Genomic DNA, 25,239 nt, shown 5'->3' with positions numbered 1-25,239 from the left:
CACATACTTACTTTGCAACAACAACAAGTTTAGCTGATTAGAAAATAATCGGTTATTTGTATCCCCATATGGGTTTTAGGCTTGGTTATACTGTAGGTAGGCTAAAGATTTTATTGTTTTCAGACAGTGGGGAAAAGTTGTGTGGATCTCTCTGCGTTTGGGTCCTGGGATTTTCTGGTAGGCCAGTGTTCTGCATTCATATGTCAGATTACACTATGCATGGGGCTGGGCTGAACTGTCTTCCCCACCTGCCCAATTCTGTTTTCTGTCAATATGGAGCTTGTCAAGAAGGGAACTGTGTGTGTGTGTGTGTGTGTGTGTGTGTGTGTGTGTGTGTGTGTGTGTGTGAGAGAATGTTGCCGTTCTCTCAGCCCTCCAGATGGGCTTCTCTTCTCTATACTGTAGGTGGTGGAAATTCAACAGTCAATCAATCAAACACATTTAGAACATTCAAATGAGAAATGTCAGCAAATGTGTTTGCCTCTTGTGGTAAACACATGTTTGAAACACTTCCTATGCCAGTTATATTACCTCAATACCTTGATATTGTGGTATGCAGTTCAGACAGTTGGTATCCTGTGGTCTGACATTCCATTCAAATTGAGTAATTTACCCGAATGTATTTATTTAGCTGGAAAGGACAGTTGGGAGAATAGATCAGAGTACAACACAGCTCTGGTCCACCCTGAAGTGTGTAGATAAAGGTTGTACAGTAGTCTGATCTGTCTGTCTGGGTGTCTCTCTCTCCTCCACAGATTGGCCACTAGTGATGCCAGGACAGTGAGCACCATGCGTGTCACATGGTCAGGTGCCACGCCCTTCGTCATTGTTGCCCTGCTCAGGCTGGCCCGGTCAGAGCTTCTGGAGGGACCTCTGGTTCCAGGTAAGACTGAATCTACCACCACGTCCGTGTTGAGATGTTAGCACCTTATCCTTCACCTGTGTGTTCATCACCTCTGCTGTCAGTCTGTTTGTCTGTCTGTCTATCCAAATAGTATCCATTAAGGGGTCGGTCCGTCTGTCCGTCTGTCTGTCTGTCCGTCCGTCTGTCTGTCTGTCTCTCTGTTTGACTGTCCGTCCGTCCGTCCGCCCGACTGACTGACTGACTGTCTGTCATTTGATTAAAAAAACACCCCAAAAACTATTCATCCAGGGATTTGGAAGCACATCAAGAGTAAAATTGTGATTTCCTCTTAGGCAGTCATTTTGAGCTAGTCATTGACCTCTTGACATCTTTTTAAAAATCATATTCGGCAAAGAGCCCTATTAGTGTTTTGAGAATTGCTTTGTACAATTTTCATTTTTATGCTGTATAAAGCTTTTCAGACCCCTCCATTCCCCACATTTGCATAGTTTGGAGTAAAGGTCTGTGGGATTTGAATAAGATGAGTGTTATGAGTTCACTGATGAAAGCATTTCTCAAAGATAATCTACCTGTCGCAGAGTTGACATTTTAAACAAAGCCTGGGTGGATAGAGAGAACAGCAACCTCTCCTAAGGAGACCACAGCTTTCTTCAGTCTACTAAGTTCTCCTGGTTCAATATATTTTTTAGCGATAAATAGAGATGGCTGTCACCTCTATTGCGTGACTCAGGCGAGAGAGAGAGAGGTGCGTGCATGCGTGCGTGCGTGCGTGCGTGTGTGTGCGTGCGTGCGTGCGTTTGTGTGTGTCATTTCAATCACAGTCGATTTAAGTAGAGGTACTCTGAACAGAACTGGTCTAGTTGGCAGTGGCCAGTGGGTGAATGGGATTTTATACAGAGCTTACTCCAATGCACTCAGCTTCCGATGATCTGAGGCCATGTGATTAAGATCCTACAGTACACTACCTGTATGAAGAGAGAGGTTTTAAAAGTGAAATATGTGAAAGAGTACGATCAAATGATGTGTGAATAGAGAGGTGTTTAAGATCCTACAGTACCTGTGTCAATAGAAAAGTGTCTAACCTTCTTCCTTTGTTCGGGTTCATAAACTCATGAAATCATAAATATTGTGTTTTTCATCTGATTACCTCAAGACCTTATGTTTTCCTCCCCACTAGGCGTTGAACATATACAATTGCTGATCACCACTTTCACTGAATTTTGAGTGGTTTAGTCAACTTTGTCACACCTGTGAGGTTAGGTTCCGGGTCTAAAACGACCACCATAGCAAATGAATGGGTAAGACTACATTATGTTCCCCCCACTGCCCCACCCCACCCCCCATAATGAGTAGGCGACTGAGTAGGCTGTGGACCACCTTTTTTAACCAAATGAGGATGGAGAGAAGATTGAAATTGAACCAGAGATAGAGGAGGATGTCTCGGAAACAAAATGTGGTGACGGTTCATGGTTTTTGTGTTAATATAATACAGACAGCCCAAATTTGGACAAAAACTGTGTGTTTAGCCGAGAAATTGCTGTTCTAAGGCCTCTAACCCTAACCCTAAATGTTGGAGAGTAGTCAAGTTTCCCGCATGAGTGAAATGACGAGGAATGGGAGTGAAATGGGAGCGAAATGTCAACGAATCTCTTCTCTTGATTCCATTTTGTTAAATACTCTGTGAGTGGCAGATCTTTTAATTTCCCTCTCCCCCAAGTAAACACTTGCAGCGGCCACAATCTGTGACTCGCTTTTCAAAAGACATTTTCGTCTTTTTTCGATTCTTTCCAAACCCTTTTGTTATGAGTCTCAAGCTGCCAGATAATGACTGCGTCTTCTTCCTGTATGTTCTTTCAGTTTGACAGAGATTGGAGATAGCATCAGGACAAATGTCAGAGACCTCACAATCAGAGGATAGGTTCGAGATGAATGGCAGACAAAGAAATTGAATATGCAGGACTGCAAGCCCATGCACATACAGTACACCCGCACATGCACACACACACACACACACACACACACACACACACACACACACACACACACACACACACACACACACACACACACACACTCACTCACACTGATACACACTCACATACTCGCATTACTATTAGAACTCAGTACCCTCTAGCTCTCTCCATCTACAGTTTATTGTGTCTACATTAACTAACCATATGCAATCATTCCATTACTTCCTGTACTTACTATCTCTCTGACATTCATATGAAATAGTTTATTGGATACGCTCGTTTTCAATTGCATGCGTTGGGAGTGCTTCATTTGCGTCTGCGCTAGCTTTTGCTCAGAGCTAAAACTGTTATTGAATGGAGATTGGGGTTATACATAGGCTAAGCTATCACGGTGTCTCCATCTCTTTGCCAGTAAAATAAAGCTTCTTCTGCGTTTCAGTTAATTCTCCACCAGACTTTATGATCATTTTGGCAGAAATCCTACCTCTTTAGTCTTTCCCGTGTCTCCTGCGAAACTGCTGTAGGGGGGTGAAAGGAGAAAAAAGGTATCCTTCATTTCTACCAAGGAGAACATTCCACCTTAAGTGTGCATTAGGCTTCCTTCATTGATTTCTCGCTTGTCAGTGCAAGATTTGTGACTAGTGCTATCTCCCTCCATGTTTAAACACTTATTGTGCATATTGAACTATTCTGTCTTTTATTTGAAGACAAGGAAGAGGATGTCTAAGGGCTGTAAATTGCCAAATGATTCACTCAGATGGAGGAAGGCGAACATTTAATCCACCATTATATCTTCATCAAGGGCTGGTCCACACACGCATGAATGCGTGCACGCATGCACGCAAGTGTGCACATGTTTGATCCCATTCCTCATTCCTTTCCATGCATTACAATGAGCCCCTCCTCGAGTGTGTGTGTCCCCTCTCCCTCCACCAGTCTCCCCTGACCCACACACACACGTACACACACACACACACACACACGCACACGCACACGCACACTCACACGCACACCTGCACGCACGCACACACACACACAACCGCACACACACACACACACACACACACACATATACACACACACACACACCGGTACACACACACACACACACACTCACACACACACACACACACACACACACACACACACACACACACACGTTCTCAACGCAACAGGTCTCACTGTGGGGCCTCTACAGGCTACAGTAGGTCGCACGCCAGTTCACCACATCATTGGACATTTAGACCAGTCTGGGTAGGGTGTTGTGGTCAGGGACATCTTGCCTGTACACATGGGGCCCCTCCCTACAACTCAACTAACGTTTCCCGGTAACTCAAAGTCACAGTTTAACATTTGAGGAAGGTGGGAGGTCACCTACCAGGCATCTGCCAATGCAGTGAGATGGAGCGTTCATGTTGAGGGCACAACAGGACGGGGCTCGACAGTGTAATATACAGTATGTACAATGGCTCATGCTCAGTATTCAGCCAGTGTGCACGCCACCCCAGGGTGATTAAATATGTGGTTAATACACCACCATAAGAATATTGAATTACACAGGGAGCGACGCTGACCTTTTTAAATTACAGAGCCAATTGTGCGAGACGGCCGCGGGAAGTTTATAACAGGTAGTGCCAAGATGGAGCCCCGAGGAGAATGGATCTCCTTCGCCCATCCTGCTGACGTTCCTCTTTATTACTGTTCTGCACTATAAGCACCCTTTCTGCCACGCTCACTTTGGTCTTTCTCTCTCTCTCTCTCTTTCTCTCTCTCTCTCTCTCTCTCTCTCTCCCTTTGTCTCTCGCACACACAGACACACACACGCATGCAAACACACGTACGCATCTGGCTCTTGATGTAGCCTTTATAAATCCAGATAGTGCTTCTTTCTCTATTGCAACCCTGTCAGTATTGGGCTGTGCTGCTGATGTCTGAAGGCCTCGTCTGGTGTTATTGAAACTACGGACAGACAGCGAATGAACCAGTCTGTTCTGGCTCGGCTCCACGATGCCGTATCTATTTCAGGGATGTTACAGTACTATCGTGTGTGTGTGTGTGTGTGTGTGTGTGTGTGTCTGCGTGTGCGTGTATGTGTGCGTGTGCGTCTGTGTCTGTGTCTGTGTCTGTGTCTGTGTCTGTGTCTGTGTCTGTGTGCGTGTGCACGCGCGTGTGCGTACGTGCCTACGCACTAGAGTTGCTGTAACTGACTGGCAAGAGTGCAACATCCTGGCTTGGCACAGACCAGGGTAAAGCTTTTTACCAATGAGGGGGTAAAAAACCACATGACGTGAAACAAAGTCTCTATTTTTTTCCCCCTCGCCAACTTTCAAGAAGAGCAATTGCTGATTGCTCTATACAGCACTTTGCAAATTGCACTGTAATTGTGTTTGGGTGAACATTTTTCATTTCATGACTGCATTTTCATATTTCTCCCTTAGGGAAATGGAACCATTATTGGAAAGTAGGATTGAAGTGAAGCTCTCGTAATGATTAAAGTTTCTTTAAAATAAAAAGGCTTCAGTAAAAAACATGTCAATGTCAAGAGCCATTATTTTCTGAAATATGAAATAACATATTAGCTCAAATATGACAATGAAAGAGGTTTCCCCTTTGCCATTGAATGAGGAACGACCTTTGCAGTGCTTGAATGGTAATACACTCCCTAACCATAGTCATTTCATACGGTAGGTTAGCGTCACAATAATCGGAGTCTCGTCAGCTGCAGTTGCCGGTCTTTATATTAGTATTTCATCTATTTATTTTCCATTTTCTATCTATCCTCTATTATCTGTTGTTTGTCTTGTTTGTTTTAATGGATTTGCACACTGCTGAGAAGAACCAGACCACATCTTGTGGATAGGTGTGTGTTGTGTTTAAATGAGGTGTGTGTGCGTGCGTACGTGTGTGCCTGTGTGTGTGTATGTGCATGCGTGTGTGTGTGTGTCTGTGTCTGCATGTGGCAGGCGTATTGCATGTGGATCTTCTAAGTGGGGACTGGTCTCATACAGGCACAACTCAATTACATCCTTTATGTCTCTATTTGTTATCAGTGTTGATGAACATTGTTCATGAAGTATATATAAAAAAAAGAAAGGATATTTTTGGGTTTCATCATATTATGTGTGTGAATACTCTCCTCCCTCCTATTCACGTTCAGCTCTCAAGCTCTGGATGTGCTTTGCCCTAACCTTGAGCATCTATGTGTGTTCTCTATTCCAGATATCTTCCACAGATCTACGGTTTATCTGTATTGACTTTACCCTGAACTCACTCACAGTTTTGAAGACTGAATCCTCAGGCTGGTTGAGACCAGGGAGGTTATAAGAGTGCGGGGAAACACACTTAAAGGGGAAATCTGGGATTTATGCATCCATGTATATCGATATATAGTTGAAGAATCAACTAACTTCAGAATTCAAAATGTAAGTTTGTTTCACACCCTTGTCTCTGAACAATGCCATTGTAAACAAACACTGTTAAGCTTCAAACAATTATTAAAACCATCAGTTTGATGGTCAGTCCTCGCATTAGAGGTCTACTTGGATCCATAAATGTGGAGCCGTTTTTGAATGGACCCAAACCCAAACGAGCCTGTTCTTATTTGGAATAAAATGACCCAAACCCAGCTGGAGCCGTGGACCTGAACACACCCATGAACAACGAGACCTGAAATCTGACAGGTCCGGTTTGAGCCGTGACCCAACTAGCCCGGGGCGAAAAAAGGCTTATTATAGTGATATTATAAGTGCATTATAGACCTTAGCTGTACTACTAATTATTGAACAGACTTTCTCACTCTTGTAATAACATATATAAGAATCCACTTTGTGGCATAGCATGTGCTCCGATGAGAGGCAATTATGCACGCACCCATGAAGCAGGTGTGAATGATGGCATGAGGAACAGGAAAGCAAAATATTATGGTGGGATGGATTGTAAATGTGTGTACTGATGACATGATATCAAAGAGGGACATCTTCTGTCATGAACTCAGGACAAATAGTAGACCCCTACCATGCACCCATAGCTCCGTCTATACATTTGGTAGTTGTAAAATGTTTCCAACCACTCAGCTGTTTAACAAAACAAAGTGGCGGGATGAACGCTTTGTTGTGGCTTGAATGTTTTAACCCTTTGAAGGAATACAAGTATTACCGGGGAGTGCCGCTTCCAATCCAACAAGCCACAGTTGTAAAGACATTGTTGGTATGAAGAATATTTGATGTAGTCAGATGTGCTATGCCCACAGTTGCGTACAACTCATTGCTTGGAGATTAAGCATGATCAACAGAAACAGCTGAAGCTCCATAATGATATAATGAAAACGCTGACTAGTCCAATATACATAACCATCCACCCACACAGATACACACACAGACACATACACACACATGCACACACGTGCACACACACACACACACACACACACGCACACACACACACACACACACACACACACACACACACACACACACACACACACACACACACACACACACACATGCACATTGTTAAAGAAATTAAAGAAAGGCAGCCTGCTTCGTTTCAAAATGCATAGGAAAAAGGTATTTAATGTTTACCTCTATAGAAGGAGAACGTTTACAGGTTCGTCAGACAAGTCTGAACAGTCAAAGTTTCTCTCAAAGTCCAGATCATTCATTACATTTCAGTGTATATATGCCCTCAGGTACCCTCAGGTAACAAGTCCGCCCTCGGGTGAGGTCTCGGCCAATCATTTACAAGGGGTGTGGATTTGTACATTGAGGAAGATGATGGGGGATGAAGGTTAAGGGGGAATCGACCCCCACTTTCTCCTAGAGACACAAAGGTGAAAAAGGAACACAAAGGCCACAAACTGGTTTAGTCTGGTCCTAGAGAACTGGGTCTGGGGAAACACAAAAGTCCAAAACTGCTCTAGATGGCTTAGTCCATCTAGGACGGTGCAGGTCGGGAGAAAAGAGAGCAATCAGGTCTTTGTAATCATTTAAATGTGTCTGTTGTCTAGCCAATGTCATGCTTCAAGTAGAGAAACTGGTTTCATTGTCTACTAGGCTGAGGTCGTCAATGTTGGTTCTGCCCTTGTGAATTCAGTCAGGTGAAGGAATATTCTTATTAATATATAAAATGTCTTAGGCAATATTATTCCATCTCAACATGCACACACGCGCACACACACACACACACACACACACACACACACACACACACACACACACTCATCATCCCAAAGATAATACGTAACTAATTTCTCGAAGTTGAGAGGAAATCTGCTGTGTTCGGATCAACCCTTTGGATCAACCCTTTGTGAATAGTGAAATAATCTCTTCCACCAGATGCTTCCTCAAGGAATGGGTTCTTGGCAAAAAGATTCAAATACTATTAGAAAACATTTCAAACATTTAGCTGGATTGAGTCTGGCTGGCAAAATGGAATTATCCCAAAAGTGCAAATCCAGCCCTGCTTGCACTCCAGACAACTCCCAGGTCTGCTCTCTCTGGATATAGGTAAAGGTAATCTATGGAGAGCCTCAAAATACTGCTTTCCTGTCTTTTCAACCATATTTCATAAAACATGCCCTGTACGTCAATATCAATCAACAAAGTTCCATGCCATTAGCATCACATTCTCCTCTAGCGTCCATATTGAGCGAGAGGAGGAGAGAGCAGGAATTGACAATACAAGGGTGACAGAGGACTTGCTGCTCTTTGTGTGTTGCTGTGTATGTGTGGCACATAATGTGCACACAACAGATTTGATTGATTTCCATGGAGACGTGACACAGGCACCCCATCATACACACACACACACACCCCCCCAATTGCCCCCCACTCCTTAAGCCCAATTTATGCTTCTACGCCGTAGCCTGCGCAAGGGCTCTCCCGGTTTATAGTTCTGCGTTGGTCTTTACGGCTCTGCGTTGGTCGGTGTACTCATAGCGGCATAATAGCGATCAAAAAACATATTTTTGTTATGCTTGTTGTAAAGAAAATGTCTATAATGCATTGAAATGACAGTAAACTAAGATAATACGATGGTTATCATAATTTTTCAAATCTTTATTAATAAGTAATTACAGAAAAAGTTAATGACATTTCTGTCATGGCTTCCGCATTTTGGCCGACGAGAGAGTCGTAATCATGTGCTACCAAGCGGACCAATCACAGTGCTTACGGTTGCGTAGGTACTGCCGCGTAGTTACATTTTTGGAGAGGTGCGCGTAAACCTACGTCGTAACCTACGGCGTAGGCTGCGCAGAAGCATAAATTGGGCTTTAAGCCTCATGGGGGCCGAATCCCCTGGGGTTGGCTGGGGCAGAGGGGGGGGGGGGTTTAGTGTCACCTCACAAATACATTTCTCTACACATCCCTCCATTAAAGAGCTCTGTGCTGCTCCTAGACTACTGAGAGCCACTGCCTCTGCATCTCCCCCGCAGATCCAACTGTGTTCCCAGACAGGAGGCCTTGTTATCTCTGTCTCTGGTGTTTCTACAGCACCTAGACACAAGATAATGAGACTGAACTCTTTTGTTAAGCCACTGGGTTTTTTTCTGCCATGTGCACCATACTACTGTCGACGTGCTGTACATAACTCCGATGGGTTTTTGTCAGGCGGGTATGTGTGTACTGTACGTGTCAGGTAGGCTCAAGCTGATGCTTAAAGTATTTGAAAGCATTTCAAAAACATTAAAACAAATTCAAATAAAAAAAAAACTTTTAAGTGTCAGTTTGAGTTTGCCTGGAGTGCCAGAAAGGCAGGAGTTTGTACTTTTGGGACTATTGAAATTGTTCCCTTGAGCACAATCAAGCACAGCTAACTATTTAAAATGATTTCAGTTGCTATTTAGCAGACCCAGGTTTGGTACATGTCTGAGAGGGAGAACAGCCTTCAGACCTACTATAGCTCTCTATAGGACGCCATCGTCACTGGCTGACAATTCATATTCTGCACAGAGCTGGGTGCATGAGGAACGTTCAGGACTGGCAGACAGACTGAACAGCAGCCATGATTGGAAATCTATGTGTCTACGTGCTGGGGAGGACAATGAACACCTTTCTGTCTGGCTCTTCAACAATCACACAGTGTGTTTTTCAAGCTCTTTTCTTGATTTTCACTTTCTCTACTTAAGGCCGTTTAAGGGAACCTTATTACGGTGTGTGTGTGTGTGTGTGTGTGTGTGTGTGTGTGTGTGTGTGTGTGTGTGTGTGTGTGTGCGCACATGTGTGTGCGTGTGTGTGTGTGTGTGTGTGTGTGTGTGTGTGTGCGTGTGTGCGTGTGCGTGTGTGTGCCTGCGTGTGTGGGTGTGCATGTGTGCATGTGGGTGGGTGTGCCTGCATGCGTGTGTGTGTGTTCTGTTTAGAGGACAGATTACACTATAGGCACACTTTTGATAATCCATTTTGGAATTAGACTTCAATATTCAATGTTGATTGCATAATCCATTTTGTTTATTGCAGAAAAAGAAATCTCACCTGGGGCACATACACCAGGGCTTTCAAGTACCTCGGTATTGCAGTGAATCCGATATTCAGAGCTTTTTTTCAGATATTCAGAGCTTTGGTGCGCAGGGCCTAAATGAGATGATCCTCCTATTCTGCCCCTCTCCTGTTTTAAATTGAGTTTTTTCTTTTTTTTTTCTTTCACTTGTCAATCAGCCTAGCCAGCGTGTGTCTCTCTCCAGCACTGGGCCTGGGAGAGGCTGTAATTGTCAGCATCCCTCCCTGCCCCAGACACCACCCAGCGCTTTGCATGTGAAAGGAGCCAGAGGAGAAGAGGTGAGCCTACTGAATGAATACCCAAACCTCCTTTTGTCTCCATCGCTTTCGGCTCCCGCTGCCAAGAGACACGGGAGGGAAGCAGACGCGGGGGGGACAATCGATGAGGAAAAGGAGGGGTCGGGGATGAGGTGCTGTTCTTCCTCTGGCAGGTCAGACACTGCGCTGGCAGCCAAGTGGGTCTGCTCCACTAGCACATGGTCATCCTAAACGTCCTTCCTAATGTCCTCCTCCATGGGCAGAAAGACTGAGCTGCTGCTGCATTCTGGACATTCTCATAACATGCTTTTTCTATATATAACCCCACACATTTGTACGTGTGTACGTGTGTGTGTATGTGCGTGCGTGTGTGTGTGTGCTTGTATGTGCGCTTCTGCGTGTTATGAAATATTGATGTTTATTGTGAGAACGTGTGTTGAAGTTTAATGAGTAGCAGAGGAGCTGGTGGGTGTGTGGAGAGGCTGGAGGCTTCAGCTAGGCCAGGCAAAACTCATAAGTGAGAAAGTCAGACCATAATTACAGCCTAACTCAACTTCCCCTACCTCTTCAATCTTTGCCATGCTTTTACCCATCCTGCTTTAATGATACGTTGGTATTCTATTATGCAGATTGATTTATGAAAGTGCTTTATACTTAATAATAATAATGTTTTCTAATAGGAATATTCTCCAAATGTTGGCTTCTTGTTAACGTTGAATGTTCTAGTCACAGCTGCCTATCTGGTCCTGAACCCTCTCTTCATTCTGACTGGTTTAATAACTTGGCCAGTGATTCTTTAGAGACTGATAGACGTCTAGTCTTCCAGCCAGCCTGGTATCCACTGTGTTTTTAGGAAATGAAAAGATGCTATTTTATGAGCTGTTCTTATCTGAGCAGTGTTGTTGTCCCACCTGCCTCCCTCATAATCTCAATCTCAAGTCTAGGCCATGTATACGGCAGGCTAGGCCATACCTAATGACTTGGATAAGAAATGTTTAGGGACACTGCAAGATAGGATAACGCTCTAGACTGGTGCTGTGTGCTTTCGACTTTACCAAAACAGTCAGAAGAAAGATTAGAAACTGACACTGAATATAATAGAATACAACAAACCTGACTTGAATTATGGTATTGAAGTTTTTCGAATACTAGTTCTGTGGAGTTGGCAGTGGGGTTGTCAGAACCTTTTTTGTTTTGTTTTTATATCGATTTTAAAAATGTGTTGTTGTTATTTTTTCTTTGTTGTTGGAGGAAACCGCCTTAAGATGTAGCAACTCGGTTTTGCTGGTACCCTGTTATCATACTATACTGCGTATTCATTGGAATTTATTGGAATTTAAGTTTCAGAAGAAAGCTCTCCATCAGGTGCTGCAGGCAATCCACCCCTCTTCATCACTTCGTTCTGGGCATTCTAACACAACTACACTTACATTTACGGCATTTAGCAGACGCCTTATTCCAAAGCGACTTACAATCGATACATTTGACTAAACAAGTGAATCATCAATTCACCAGTCGTAGCAGGAAGAGTAATCTAGCTCAGGCCAGGGGCCATTGGCAGTCGTCGTGATAGAAGAATAAATAAATAAATATATATTTTAAATCCAGTCTACCTAACTGGATTCAAACCATGGTCCCTAAACGATACGAAACATCAAGCCTACTCTTCAGGTTAGCATTTAGATCTCTCAAGAGAGTGGTTCCAAGGCACACTTTTATGCAAACACACTTTATGAAACATCCTACTGGTTCTTTAATGTCCATCTCATATAATATGTGACACGTTCTAGTGTTTTGGTCATACGCAATGGATTTGGTGAGTAATCCCCGCTGCTACCTAGTCAACTATAACACTACTTTACATTGTTAGCAGGCTCACAAACCAAGCTGTGTTAGTTGACTAGCGATGTGTCATTGATTTTCAACAACGCGGAAATGTATTAACATGTTTCGAAAGAAAAGTCCAATCATTACATCAGATCCAGATATGCGGATCAAAGCATTAGAACGTGACACATATAATACCCAAGTGCTTCAGCCTGACATGAAGTGTAGGGTCTAACTGCTCTTACCCTCTGAATCTCTGTTTCCTGTGCTACAAGGGATGTACTGGAACACAGTCCTCTGTATTGATGTGTCCAGATAATACAGCTGATATACAGCCCCATTTCCTGCTGCTACCGAAGAGGCTAGCTTTAATTAAAGGAAGAGGTGCTCCGACTGCTCCCAAACAGCCTCACCTGATCAATTATCTCCATCTAGAGACACACACACACACACACACACATACACACACACACATACACACACACACACACACACACACACACACACACACACACACACACGCGACTATAAAAGTCCAAATGAGAAATATGATGAAACAAATCCAATATGATCACCCTGTTGAAACGGCTCATTCTCTTAATAAAGGCTGATATCATGAGAAATTAGAGATTAGGGCTGACTATCTTCTGCGAAATGCCACCTAGGAAATTGAAATGGTACACAAAAGGGAGCGTGAAATTAATTGGGAACAAAAGGCTTTGGCAGGATTTCCACGGTTATCTCCTGATGTGAACTTCACAGGGGGAGCCGGGTGACATTGTTTTTTATTACAGCCGATCTGAGCACCAATGACAGGGCTTGGTGGGGGGAAAGTGCTGACGATGGAGGTGGGGGGTGGGGGGTGGGGGGGTGATAGGGTGGGCGGGGGGGGGGGGGGGGGAGTAGGGTGATCAGTCATTGGCTGGGTGCCCATCATAGAGGGGCTCAAGGATGCTGAGAGGACAGGGGCCTCGGTCATGTGACCACCGGAATGAGGAGCCCCTGTGACAGGGCCAGGGATGGGGGTTAAACACACACAGCTGTCTCAGCGGGAAGCATAAAGAGAGAGCACACACACACGCATGCACACGCACACACACACACACAATACATAAAACATGACAACAGGCACATGGTTATGGGCAGAGTGATGATGGTGGTGGTCACAGTACCCCATCTGAGTCAGGCGGCAGATGTTGGATGTCAGATGGGAAAGCCTTCTCCTTACTTTACCTCCTGCTCCCCTCTGCTTCCCCTGTCTGTGTGTGTGTGTGTGTGTGTGTGTCTCTTTCTCTCACTCTCTCTCAAACACACAGATACACACACACACACACACACACACACACGTCATGTCCCTGGCAGTGTGTGAGAGGGAGGGGGAGAGGCCCCAGTTGTTCAAACACCGCTGGGTCTTATTACTTCTGTCTGTCAGACCACCAGCCTCACTACAGCTGAGAGCCTCCCTCCTCTCCTCCTCCTCTCCTCCTCCTCTCCTCCTCCTCTCCTCCTCCTCTCCTCCTCTCTACAGGTTACACTTTGTCAGGCTACAGGGCTGCAGGCCCTGCTGTAGCATTCTGATTCTTTTAACAGGATACAACGTTTTGGTTTCGGTCCACAGATGCGATTTGGAGATCATTTTTGTAAACATTTTGAATTGGTCATTACTCATCCTTTATTTCAAATGGTAATTGGTAAATTGGTAAATTGGTAATGGCATTCAGTCTACCACAAAACAGTATATAGAAAGATTTTGTAGTCAATTTCCGCAGCTGAATCTTTCAGCATCTTTCAAAGCATTTTACTTTTCAACTGTAATTAGTTACCCCCGGGGCTCTATAGCAATATGAAAATGCAAAGAGTTGTGACAGTGTTGACTTCATTATTTCTCATTTCCATATCAATGACAGTGCTCAAGAGGGCTTCAACCTACTCGTAAAACTACTTATAAATTCAACACACACACACACACACACACACACCCCCCCCCCCCCCCCCCCCCCCCCCCCCCCCCACACACACACACACACACACACACACACACACACACACACACACAAAGGACAGACAGGCGCACTCTGACACTCACATTCCACTCGCATTCCACTTTACTTGCACATACAGTACACCAGGCCCAGCACATTACCATAGATAAATGCACTTCACAATCTCTGACAGGTTATTTTTCCTACTGTCTCTACTACAGTATCAGATTAGCCGGGAGGGTGCGCGGGGGAGCGCGCGGGGGGGTGGGGGGGGGGGGGGGAGTGGGGTGGATAGTAGAGGCCTCTGTGATTGGCCACAGGAATGTGCAGGACTGTGCTGAGGCTTCGATCTTTATGGATTACAGCCAGGTGGCGCAGAGGGGTGGGGGGTCCTGCTAGATGTCTTATCAAAGGCAACGCTGCTCCAGACCTTTGTCTGTTCAGGTCATTAATCTTCCTGTCAGTGATGTGTCATTCCTGGAATATTTTGCCCCCCACCAACCCCCCACCTATCCCCCATGCCCCCCCCCCCCCCACCACCACCACCACTACCGCACCTCCACCCGCCACTGGTGAGAGTGCGGATGAGGAAGCCTGGCCTGTCCTCCTCTACTCCCCACAAGTACAATAAATAGCAGCACTCATCCAATCACTTGCTCAGAGCTCTGGGATGATGACAGTGCTGAGTGGAGGTGGGACTGCTGAGCAGCTGACTGCCTGTGGGCTTCACTCACAACCTGCAGCACAGGAGGGAGCTGGACAACAGCAAACTCGACCTGTTACCGCCTACGTGTTCTCTTATCTGCACTGTGTACATTCTGATCAAAAAAAGGATTCTGCAAACCCTTTGAAGAACGCTGTTTGGTGCCATATACTCGACTGTACAACCTTCTCTGGCACCGACCAGTTCACCGCTGGTGAGTCTGTGGGAAAAGGAAAGGTGCTGTGGTGATGCATACACACTAGTGATCATAGTGATCACTTTCTGGTGGTTGCGATGTGTGTGTGTGTGTGCGTGTGTGTGTGTGTGTGTCTGTGTCTGTGTCTGTGTGTGTGTGTGTGTGTGTGTGTGTGTGTGTGTGCGTCTGTCTGTCTGTGTGTGTGTGTGTGTATGTGTGTGTGTGTGTGTGTGTGTGTGTGTGTGTGTGTGTGTGTGTGTGTGTGTGTGCGATTGTGAGAGAGTGAGTCTGCCTTGGTTACAGAGGTGATGATGGTATGACCTTTTTCAAGTCAAGTCTAGTCCCTCTCAAAGGAATATGTTTGGTGACAAACAGCAACACCTTATGCGAGTACATGGGCCCAGATATTTATCCAATGTCAAGACTGCAGATCTCCAGGACCCACACTTCTCTTAACCAAACCAGTCGTATCCATCTCAGCAATTCCCTCTTTAATGATCCCTTTAATGATAGATTTAATACTAGTCTTATCATTTTATAGTAGCAATATAAATTGATGAAGAGGATATTGCCTGACATTTCAAAAAAGTCCTCCTATTGAACTCAGAAACAGACATAGGCATTAATTCATTCCAAATCCCATGATAAGTCAATGGGAAAGGCGACCTAGCTGCTACGTGTAGTAGGACAGTGTTGGTCAGCTGACTGAGAATTGGGAGCAGCTCATGTCAAGGTGACTGTGTCATTCCAGACTCGCTCATGCAGAACATTACTTATTTATACATCTTATTCCTTCATTCAATTGGTTTTGCACTCCTCTGTTGACCAGTGATCAGTCTGAATTCCCTCAAGATGCCTCTTGCCAATCAATAGTGTGCTCGCAGCGAGCTGACGCAGCGCTCTGGGACTGTGTGTGTGGTGCTGACATGTTGCAGCACAACTCTGAGTGACATAGACCTAACTGTATCTGACATCTGTGTCTACCATACAGTACCACACCACATCCACAACACTCCCAGTCTTGTCATTGGAGAAGAAGAAAAGGTGAGCAGATGCTAAATACCTGAAAAAAGAGTGACAGAAACGCTAATATTGAGATTTTGGGGGAGATTTTTGGAGTTTTATGAACCCCCCCAGTACATCTCTAGCACTTTGGGATAAAGAGACACCTTAATGATAAGGTTAGGTTTATATGACTCCATCTGTGATTATGGGAATGGAATGTCTATGGCGATTCCTTGGTTATGTACTGTAGGAAAAACATATGTCTCTCTATCTATGTAACTGTCCACTCATGTATGTATTATGTCTATGCCTTGAGAACCAAAGCTTTTAGATGTCATGACATTCACAGCTGCTTGTTCTTTCCTGCCCATTCGTTCAATAAAAATCAGGCCGCTTAGTATGGATTAGCCATCAGTCATGTGGTTAAGTTGGGGTCCGACCAGCTCTAAAGAATAATCCCTATGTCAGGGGCCAGTATAAGCAGGAGATTGATAATGGGAGAACGGGTGGTGTTTCCCTGGGCCCAGTGGAGACCCAGTCTCTCAGCTCCTATACGCTCCCACATACCACCATAAACCATTCAATGATGATTCTTCTACATCACAGCTTTAACTAAACCCCTCAAAAAAAGTTCGGAAACACTTTTTTTGTTGATTATTCCTCCTTATTCCTCTCCTTTGGCAATTTTTTTGGGGCCGCTACCCACACGTTTAGCTGTGTTACTCATTCCATGAATGTATGATCCTTACAAGTTGTACCTCATTATAAAGGTGACCGATCAGGCTTTCCAACGATATAAAATACAATACCAATTGGTATTATTAAAGGGGAGGAATAATCAACAAGAAAAGTGTTTCCGAACTTTTTTTGAATCGAGCCGGTCCAAGACGTGAACGTAGACGCGACACATTGTATTGTTTTATTTGTTTTGAATTGCCTTCCCCCTGGGCTCTATCCCCTGAACCACAATTAATATAAGTAAACAATAAAGTTTAAGAAAGCGAAGTATGCAATGTTTCACACTTCCTTTGCTTATGCTTTTGGCGATGTCTACTCATTGGCATAATAAGTGACTGCCTGAAAGAGTGTGAGTCTATGGAGTCTATCTGCTTTGGCTGCCCTGCCACCATGCCCTGACAGCTCCCCTCCGCAGGCCTAGTGCTGTAGTGGAGCTGTCACAGAGTAATTTAGTGGTGACAGTCCAGTCCCTAAAACAGGCCCCTGGCTTTTAGTGTATTAACACACATTATACCCCCCCCCCCCACACACACACACCCCTCCGAGCAGTTCTCAGAACAGTGATGGAAAACCGCACAAAAAAGCTGTTTATTGCTCTAAGCTATTGATCTGCACATTCAGAGTGATTTATCTGGATTTTTATCAGAATTTTTTTTTTTCTTCTTCCTGTGGCTGAGTTTTATGTTCAATCATACTCCCTGAAATGATGCTCTTGTACCGCTCTGAATTCAACAGCTTTTGACTTGATTTATCCACTCAAGGAGGAGTTCAGTGAGGGAAGAGAGCAATGCTATTTCATTGCTCATTCATCAATATTAACAGCGTTTTCCCCTTGAATAAGAGGCAATTCGAAAACAAGTTGCTGATGCCTCACAAATGATCATTAGCTCAAAAACAAAAGGATGTTCGCTTGAGAGACCTAGATATTCGAGCACATGTTGAAACCTAATTATATGCAAGAGAGCTGCAGACTGTCCTTTCTGCCAAGCAAAGTCAACTGCTTCCCTTTAACCTGCACACCATGTCCACAGCTTTTACTTAAACATACCGGCAGGTTTAGCCAAAAGGTAGAGGGCATACGGTAGTAGACTATCTCTTCTTATACCCAATTAAGCTTGCCACAGGAGGTAGACGGTCCCACTTGCCCCGCTGAAACCTGTTTTCCCCTGGTGCCCCATTAGAGTGCTGAGACGCCTGTGGAAAGAGGATTTCCTGGCGGACAGGCCCCCTGACCCACCGAGAAGCGCTCCGTCTCACCATACCTAAACACACAGACTGCAGACAGAGTAGTAGCCTCTAGTGTGTGTGTGTGTGCGTGCGTGTGCGTGTGCGTGTGTGTGCGTGTGTGTGTGTGTGTGTGAGTGTGAGAGAGAGAGAGAGAGACAGAGAGTGAGAGAAAGAGAAAGAGAGAGAGGGGGAGAGAGAGAGAGAGAGAGAGAGAGATGCTATGAGCTAATGAGCACACCAACTACAATATTGAGATACATACTGTAGCGTTGTCACAGACCAGACGGAGGGTTCTGATTACCACACTTTATTTCCAAGTTCACAAGTTATCTCTCCAACAATCACCGGTAACAAACCCAGCACTCAACACTCTGGTCTAACTCCTCTCCCTCTTTCTCAAGTCCCTCCCCTTCCGCTCCCAGTCCCAGAACCTTCCCTCCCCCGGATGAACGTCATCCAACAACTCTTAAAGCAACAGTAATGTTAAACAACTAGAACTCAGTCCGTTACACTACCTCCCCCCCACAAAGTCACTCGCCCCGACTACTCAAAGTCTCTCAGGTATCTTGGGGGTCTTACTCTCCTCCGGGCCCGCCTGGGCGCGGAGGGGTGGGTGGGCGACAGTTCATCGGGGGGGAAATCGGGTGGGGAGGGGCGGGGGGACGACACTCCATCGGGGGGGGGATTTGGCGGGGCGGGGAGGGGGGGTGATAGTCCATTGGGGGGGGGTTGGGCGGGGCGGGGTGGGGTCGGGTGGTCAACCCGGTTACCGCGCCGTTCACCCCCTTCTCCTGGGGGGGTGCCCAGGTAGGGGGCCAATCTATCTCGATGCAGGGCGACTCTCCTACCTATTGGCAGCAGCTGGACCCTGTACACGACTTCGCTCAGTCTCTCGAGGACCCTACAGGGCCCCATCCACTTGCTGTTCAGTTTGGGGCACCTGCCTTTCTTTCTCTGGGGGTTGTAAACCCAGACCAGCTCCCCGGCCGTGAAATGCTGCCCTTTGGTGTGCACATCGTAGTTCCTCTTCTGTCTCGCCCCTGCACTCCGTAGCTGATTTCTGGCGAACTCGTGGGCGCACTCCAGTCGATCCTGCAGCTTTCGGGCATATTCCAGCCCCGGGGGGTCCGCCGGGAGGTCGGGCGGTCTGCCCAACATCATCTCAGCCGGGGTCCTAATCTCCCTGCCCAGCATGAGAAGTGCGGGGGAGCAGGAGGTGGAATCTTGTGTCGCAGACCGGTACGCCATCAATACCAGGGGGACATGCGCGTCCCAGTCTCGCTGGTGTTTAGCCATCACTATGGCCAGTTGCTGTCCCAGCGTGCGGTTAAATCTTTCGACTAGTCCGTCGCTTTGTGGGTGGAGGGGTGTGGTGCGGGTCTTGTGGGAGCCAAGCTTTTCGCACATGGCCGCAAACACGCGAGATTCAAAGTTTCTGCCTTGGTCGGTGTGAATGACCTCACGGACCCCAAGTCTGCTGAACATCCCCTCCACCAGTGCATCCACTATCGTCTCTGCTTCTTGGTCCGGCAGGCAGTACGCCTCCGGCCACTTTGTGAAATAATCCATGGCAGTGAGGATGAAGCGGTTACCTTTGTCTGAGCGAGGAAATGGCCCGAGCACGTCAATCCCCACTCTCTCCATGGAACAGCCTGTCGGAAACTGCTGGAGTTGGGCGTGAGATGTGCCCGTGGGGCCTTTACGTGCTGTGCAGCTGTCACAGCGGCGGCAGTAGTCCCCCACGTCCCGCCCATGTTGGCCCCAGTAGAACCCCTGACGAAGGCGGCGGAGCGTTTTGCTGACCCCGAAATGACCAGATCCAGGGGCTCCGTGGACTGATTGTAGCACCGTTTCCCGCAGGGTCCTGGGTACGACCACCTGCCACAGCGTCTCTCCTGTAGCCGCGTCTTTCCACCCCCTCTGCAGTACCCCGTCACACAGACGCAGGTTAGGAAACATACTCCACAGCCCCTTTGTAGCCCTTGAACACAGGCCGATTTCTTCCAACCGGGGTTGGTGTTGCGCCGCTACCCACGTGAGCACGGGCCCGATGTCAGCATCCTCTTCCTGCTTGCGTCTCCACTCTCCAGCGTCGATAGCTGTGGCGCATCTCACCCCTTGTCGCAGCTGCTCCTCCTCCCGCACCTCTCTTCTTTCACAGTAGCTACAGCCAACAGCGGCGCAGGGCCGGCGAGAAAGCGCCTCCGCTTTTCCATGCTGTCTACCCGCCCGGTGGATCACATTGAAGTCGTAGGCCTGCAGTTCCTCGATCCAGCGTGCCAGCTGGCCCTCTGGCTCTCTGAAGGTCATGAGCCACTGCAAGGCGGAGTGGTCACTCCCGACTGTGAAGTGGAGGCCCCCGAGGTAATACTTGAAGTGTTCGACAGCCCTGACCACGGCGAGCAGTTCCCGCCTGGTGACCCAGTAGCGGCGTTCGTGTTTATTGAGCGATCCGCTGTAGTACGCCACCACCTTCTCCCCCTCCGAGGTCACCTGTGACAGCACCGCCCCCACGCCGACATTGCTGGCGTCCGTGTCGAGTATGAAGGGCAGGGTGGGGTCGGGGGGGGTGAGGATGGGGGCCTCCAAGAGGGCCTTCTTCAACGGGGTGAATGCTCTCTGGCACTCGTCTGTCCAGATGAACTTCTCCCTGGGCCGTTGTAGCCGGAACAGGGGCGCGGCTATGGTGGAGAAGCCCCTCACAAATCTCCTGTAGTCCTGTGAAACTTTTCACTTCGGAACTGGAGCTGGGGGTGGGCCAGTCTTCCACTGCTTGCACCTTCTCCTGCGTGGTGCCGATACCGCCAGACCCCAGCTTGTGCCCCAGAAATCTGACCTCCCGTCTCATGAAGTGGCATTTCTGGGGGTTTAACTTCAGACCCGCTGCAGCCACCCTCTCCAGCATGCGTCTGAGCGCCCTGAGGGCCGTCTCGAATGATTCTCCATGGGCCAGGATGTCGTCCAGATATACGACGCACTCCTGGCGGGGGATCCCAGCGAGCACGTTGTCCATCAGTCTCTCGAACGTGGCGGGTGCATTGCAGAGGCCGAAGGGAAGAACTTTGAACTGCCACAGGCCCCCGTGTGTGACAAAGGCGGTTTTGGGTCTGGCGTCGGGGGTGAGGGGGACCTGCCAGTATCCGCTGCGTAGATCCAACGACGTGAACCAGGAGGACCCCGCCACCGCGTCGAGGGACTCGTCGACTCGTGGAAAGGGGTACGCGTCCCTTTTGGTCACGCCGTTGAGGCGTCTGAAGTCCACGCAGAAGCGCCAGTCGTCCTTTGTTTTCTTGGGGACCATGACGATTGGAGCGGCCCAGGGGCTGGTGGAGGGTTCAATGAGTCCAGCACGCTGCATGTTCTGTAACGCCTTCTCCGCCGCTGCCTGTCGAGCCATCGGCAGGCGTCGGGGTCTCATCCTGATGGGCGGAGCATCCCTCGTATCGATGCTGTGTTGGGCTAGGTGGGTCTGTCCCACGTCATCCTCTGACAGGGAAAAAATGTCCTTAAACTCCATTAACAGCTGCCACAGCAGGCCCTGTTCAACATGCGACAGTCCATCACAGTTCCCCTGCCACACCTCCCTCACGACCGAGACCCTCTCTCCGTCTTCTCCCCCCCCCTACCAGTGGGCGCAGCGGGTGTGGGGTGCGGTTGCGCCTCTGTGGTGGTGGGTGGGGCATGGGGCAGTATCGGGTGTCTATCCGGGACGCCGCCGGAAGTCGTGTTGGCCGCTGTTTCGGTTGTCAGTACTGCAACGGTGGGGGTCGGGGTACGTTTCGGCTGGGTGGGTTGTCTAGTCATTTGCACTACGTGTCCGTCTGGGAATGTGAGCGTCCCCCTCTTGGTGCTAATCACACAGTCCAGTTTTTCAAGTACGTCCAGCCCCAATATGCAGTCTTCTAGTTCCGCTACCCATACTGGGCAGTGAACTCTCTCCCTCCCGACCTCCACAGTCTCCAATGCCTCCCCCACCATGGGTGCCCGGTCCCCAATTACTGTCTGTAATCTCACCGTGGTGGGTAAAACTGTGGTCCCGCTCCCCACCGCGTCGGGTCTCACCAGGGTGGCTGATGAACCCGTGTCGACGAGTGCGGAGCAGCATATCCCCCCAAATGTCACCGGGGCGTACCAGCAGTTTCCTGTCCCCGTCCGGCCCAGCATGACGACCTGCACCTGCTGGCCGCCCCCACCCTCCCCTGTTTGTAATGTCCCCACCTGGTCGTGTCGTGTTGTCTCCCCGCCTGTGCGGGGTCGGGACGCCGCCCCGGGGAGTCGCACCGTCCCTGTTATGCGTTCCCCATCCCGTTTCCCGGCTTCTCAGCCGTGTTGGGGCACTCTCTGGCCAGGTGGCCGGGTTTTCCGCATGCCCAGCAGAGCCTCGGTCACATCTGTGGCCGCTGTCGCCCACTCAGAGAGGCAGCCCACACCAGTTGTGTTAGCTCCATCGCCCAGGCCGGCGCCGCTTCACTCCTCTCCGACACGCCAGCAGCCCTCACCCTCGTTGCGTCCTCCAACATAGCGGCGGGGGTGCCAGCGCTCAGCATCTCCCTCTCCGAAGCTAGCTCCAATGCCTCCAGGAGAGATTTAGGATGAGCCAGCAGCGTCTGGACTCGCAGGTCACTCGGCAGCAGTGCCTGCAGGAAGTGGTCTCGAGCTAATTCACTCAGGATGGACGGGGGCATGTGAGCATAGGCACGGTGAACGAGCCCTTCCACTTCATTAGCGAGATCTCTCAACGGCTCCCCGGGCTGCCTCTTCCGACTGCACAGTTCAGAGCGAAGCAAGCTGGCCGCTTAACATTGTCCAAAATGCCTCTTTAATGCCCCCATTAAAGCATCATAGTCACTTCTATCATCAGAGGTCAGTAACAGCAGGCATGACAGAGCATCCCCAGTAAGGCACATTGCAAGCTGTAGAGCCTTAATTTCTTTGGACCAATTGTTAGCCGGGGATAACAGTTCAAATTGTGCATGAAAAGCCTCCCAATCAACCTTGCCATCATACCTGGGTGTCTTCACTGAGAGGGGAGCAATGTTGACGTCATCGCTCCGTGCCAGTGGCCCCCTGCGTGCCGCACGTCCGTCCATGCTGTGCGCAGCTGGTTGAAATCCGCCTCGTTAGCCATTTGAGCCGTCATTCTTCTCACCCGCTCTCTGTGCTCCGCCTCCTCGGTCGTATCGTGCTGGCTCCGCTCACGGAGTTCCGCCTGCCATGCTGCCGTGTATCGACCCCACGCGCTGTCTTCCTCCTCCCGCTTGATCTTGTTCGCACCGCCGGGTAGCATGACTCCGTTGGGGGAGGGCGAGTGCGTCAGGTTAGCTTCGCGTTAGCGGTTGTAGGCGTACTTCCCTCGTAGCTTCGTGTCTCTCTTTTCTTTTCTTTTTTTCTTCTGACACCAGTGTAACGTTGTCACAGACCAGACGGAGGGTTCTGATTACCACACTTTATTTCCTAGTTCACAAGTTATCTCTCCAACAATCACCGGTAACAAACCGGTAACAAACTCTGGTCTAAAGCCCAGTTCATGCTCCTGCGTAAAATCGACGGCGTAGACTACGGCGTAGCTTGCGTAGGCCCGCGTAGCCTTGCGTAGCCTACGGAGAGGGTTGACGCGCTCCTCTCCAACAATGTAAGTACGCGTCAGTTTCTACGCAACCGTAAGCTCTGTGATTGGTCCGCTTGGTAGCACATGATTCCGACAAGATTCCGACAAGATTCCGACTCTCTCGTCGGCCAAAATGCGGAAGCCATGACAGAAATGTCATTTACTTTTTCTGTAATTACTTATTAATAAAGATTTGAAAAATTATGATAACCATCGTATTATCTTAGTTTAATGTCATTTCAATGCATCATAGAACTTTTCGGGTTAATAACTGTGGTTTACCGTGGGTTAGGATAACAATTCAAACGTGTCCGGATAGGGGAGAGGACAGGGAATCTGAAACCATTTGAATGGTGTCGATACGACACTCCTATCACGATCGACACAGCTAGGAGCGAATTCCCGGGAAGAACTTGTCTCTCCCCCCGCTGTCAACGGGAGTTTCATCCACCAGGAAGCGGAGGTGCGCGCAGCAGCAGCGCGGGGGGGGGAAACAATCACTGAACTTTGAATGGAGTCTTAGTCATGTACCGTTAACGAGATAGAATAAGAAAAGCATATTTTTCTATGCCGCTATGAGTACACCGACCAACGCGACGCGGTCCGCGTAGAACGTAGAACTAAAACGTAGAACTATAAACGTGGAGACCCCTTAAGTAGGCTACGTAGGCTACGCCGTAAATTCGACGCAGAAGCTTAAATGGGCCTTAACTCCTCTCCCTCTCTCTCAAGTCCCTCCCCTTCCGCTCCCAGCCCCAGAACCTTCCCTCCCCCGGATGAACGTCATCCAACAACTCTTAAAGCAACAGTAATGTTAAACAACTAGAACTCAGTCCGTTACAATACCATTAGTCGTAATTACTCGTAAACATCTCAATCATTACAAATACACCAGTGCTTTTTTCCTAAGGACTTGGTCACTCATAACTCATCACACAGAAGTCAATGTCCCTGGTCCTCTCTCTCTCTCTCTCTCTCTCTCTCTCTCTCTCTCTCTCTCTCTCTGTCTCTGTCTCTCTCTTTCTCTCTCTCTCTCTCTTTCTCTTTCTTTCACACCAACAGCAGTCCGCACGCCATTCAAACCCAATTTCCTTTAGTTCGGTCTCTGCCCGGTTCTGCCTCAGGAGTAGCTCATCTACGACATGACTAAGATATATACTGTATATAACTGGCCAGACATATTCTGTAGTTGTGTCATTTTTCATTTTTTCATTTAACTGAGAAGAGTCAGTATTTTTCCACCCTAATTGACCAACACCTCTGTACTTTTAGCCACCATTTTCGGAGAGAAGGCCATGGCAAATGACACACTTTTAATTTCACTTGTCTCAATTTATTCCCCCCCCCCCCCCCCCCCCGAGTGA

At 47.9% G+C, this 25,239-nt stretch overlaps 1 protein-coding gene across 1 annotated transcript in view; it reads left to right on the top strand.

The window, feature by feature from the left end:
• Positions 1-789: 789 nt before the first annotated feature.
• The window catches only part of robo1 (roundabout, axon guidance receptor, homolog 1), a gene marked incomplete at its 5' end in the record, with an annotated part of 237,583 nt that continues 213,133 nt past the window's right edge, over positions 790-25,239 (top strand). Inside the window, one exon of the mRNA XM_080527703.1 lies at positions 790-883. Within this exon, the coding sequence (XP_080383829.1) occupies positions 790-883 (94 nt within the window). The remainder of the gene's footprint in view (positions 884-25,239) is intronic.

Source organism: Nansenia antarctica (genome assembly GCF_963989245.1).
Source record: "Nansenia antarctica genome assembly, chromosome: 3".
Lineage (NCBI taxonomy): Eukaryota > Metazoa > Chordata > Actinopteri > Argentiniformes > Microstomatidae > Nansenia > Nansenia antarctica.
Note: the sequence above shows the minus strand (reverse complement) of the source record. Positions and strands in the feature narration are given on the sequence as shown.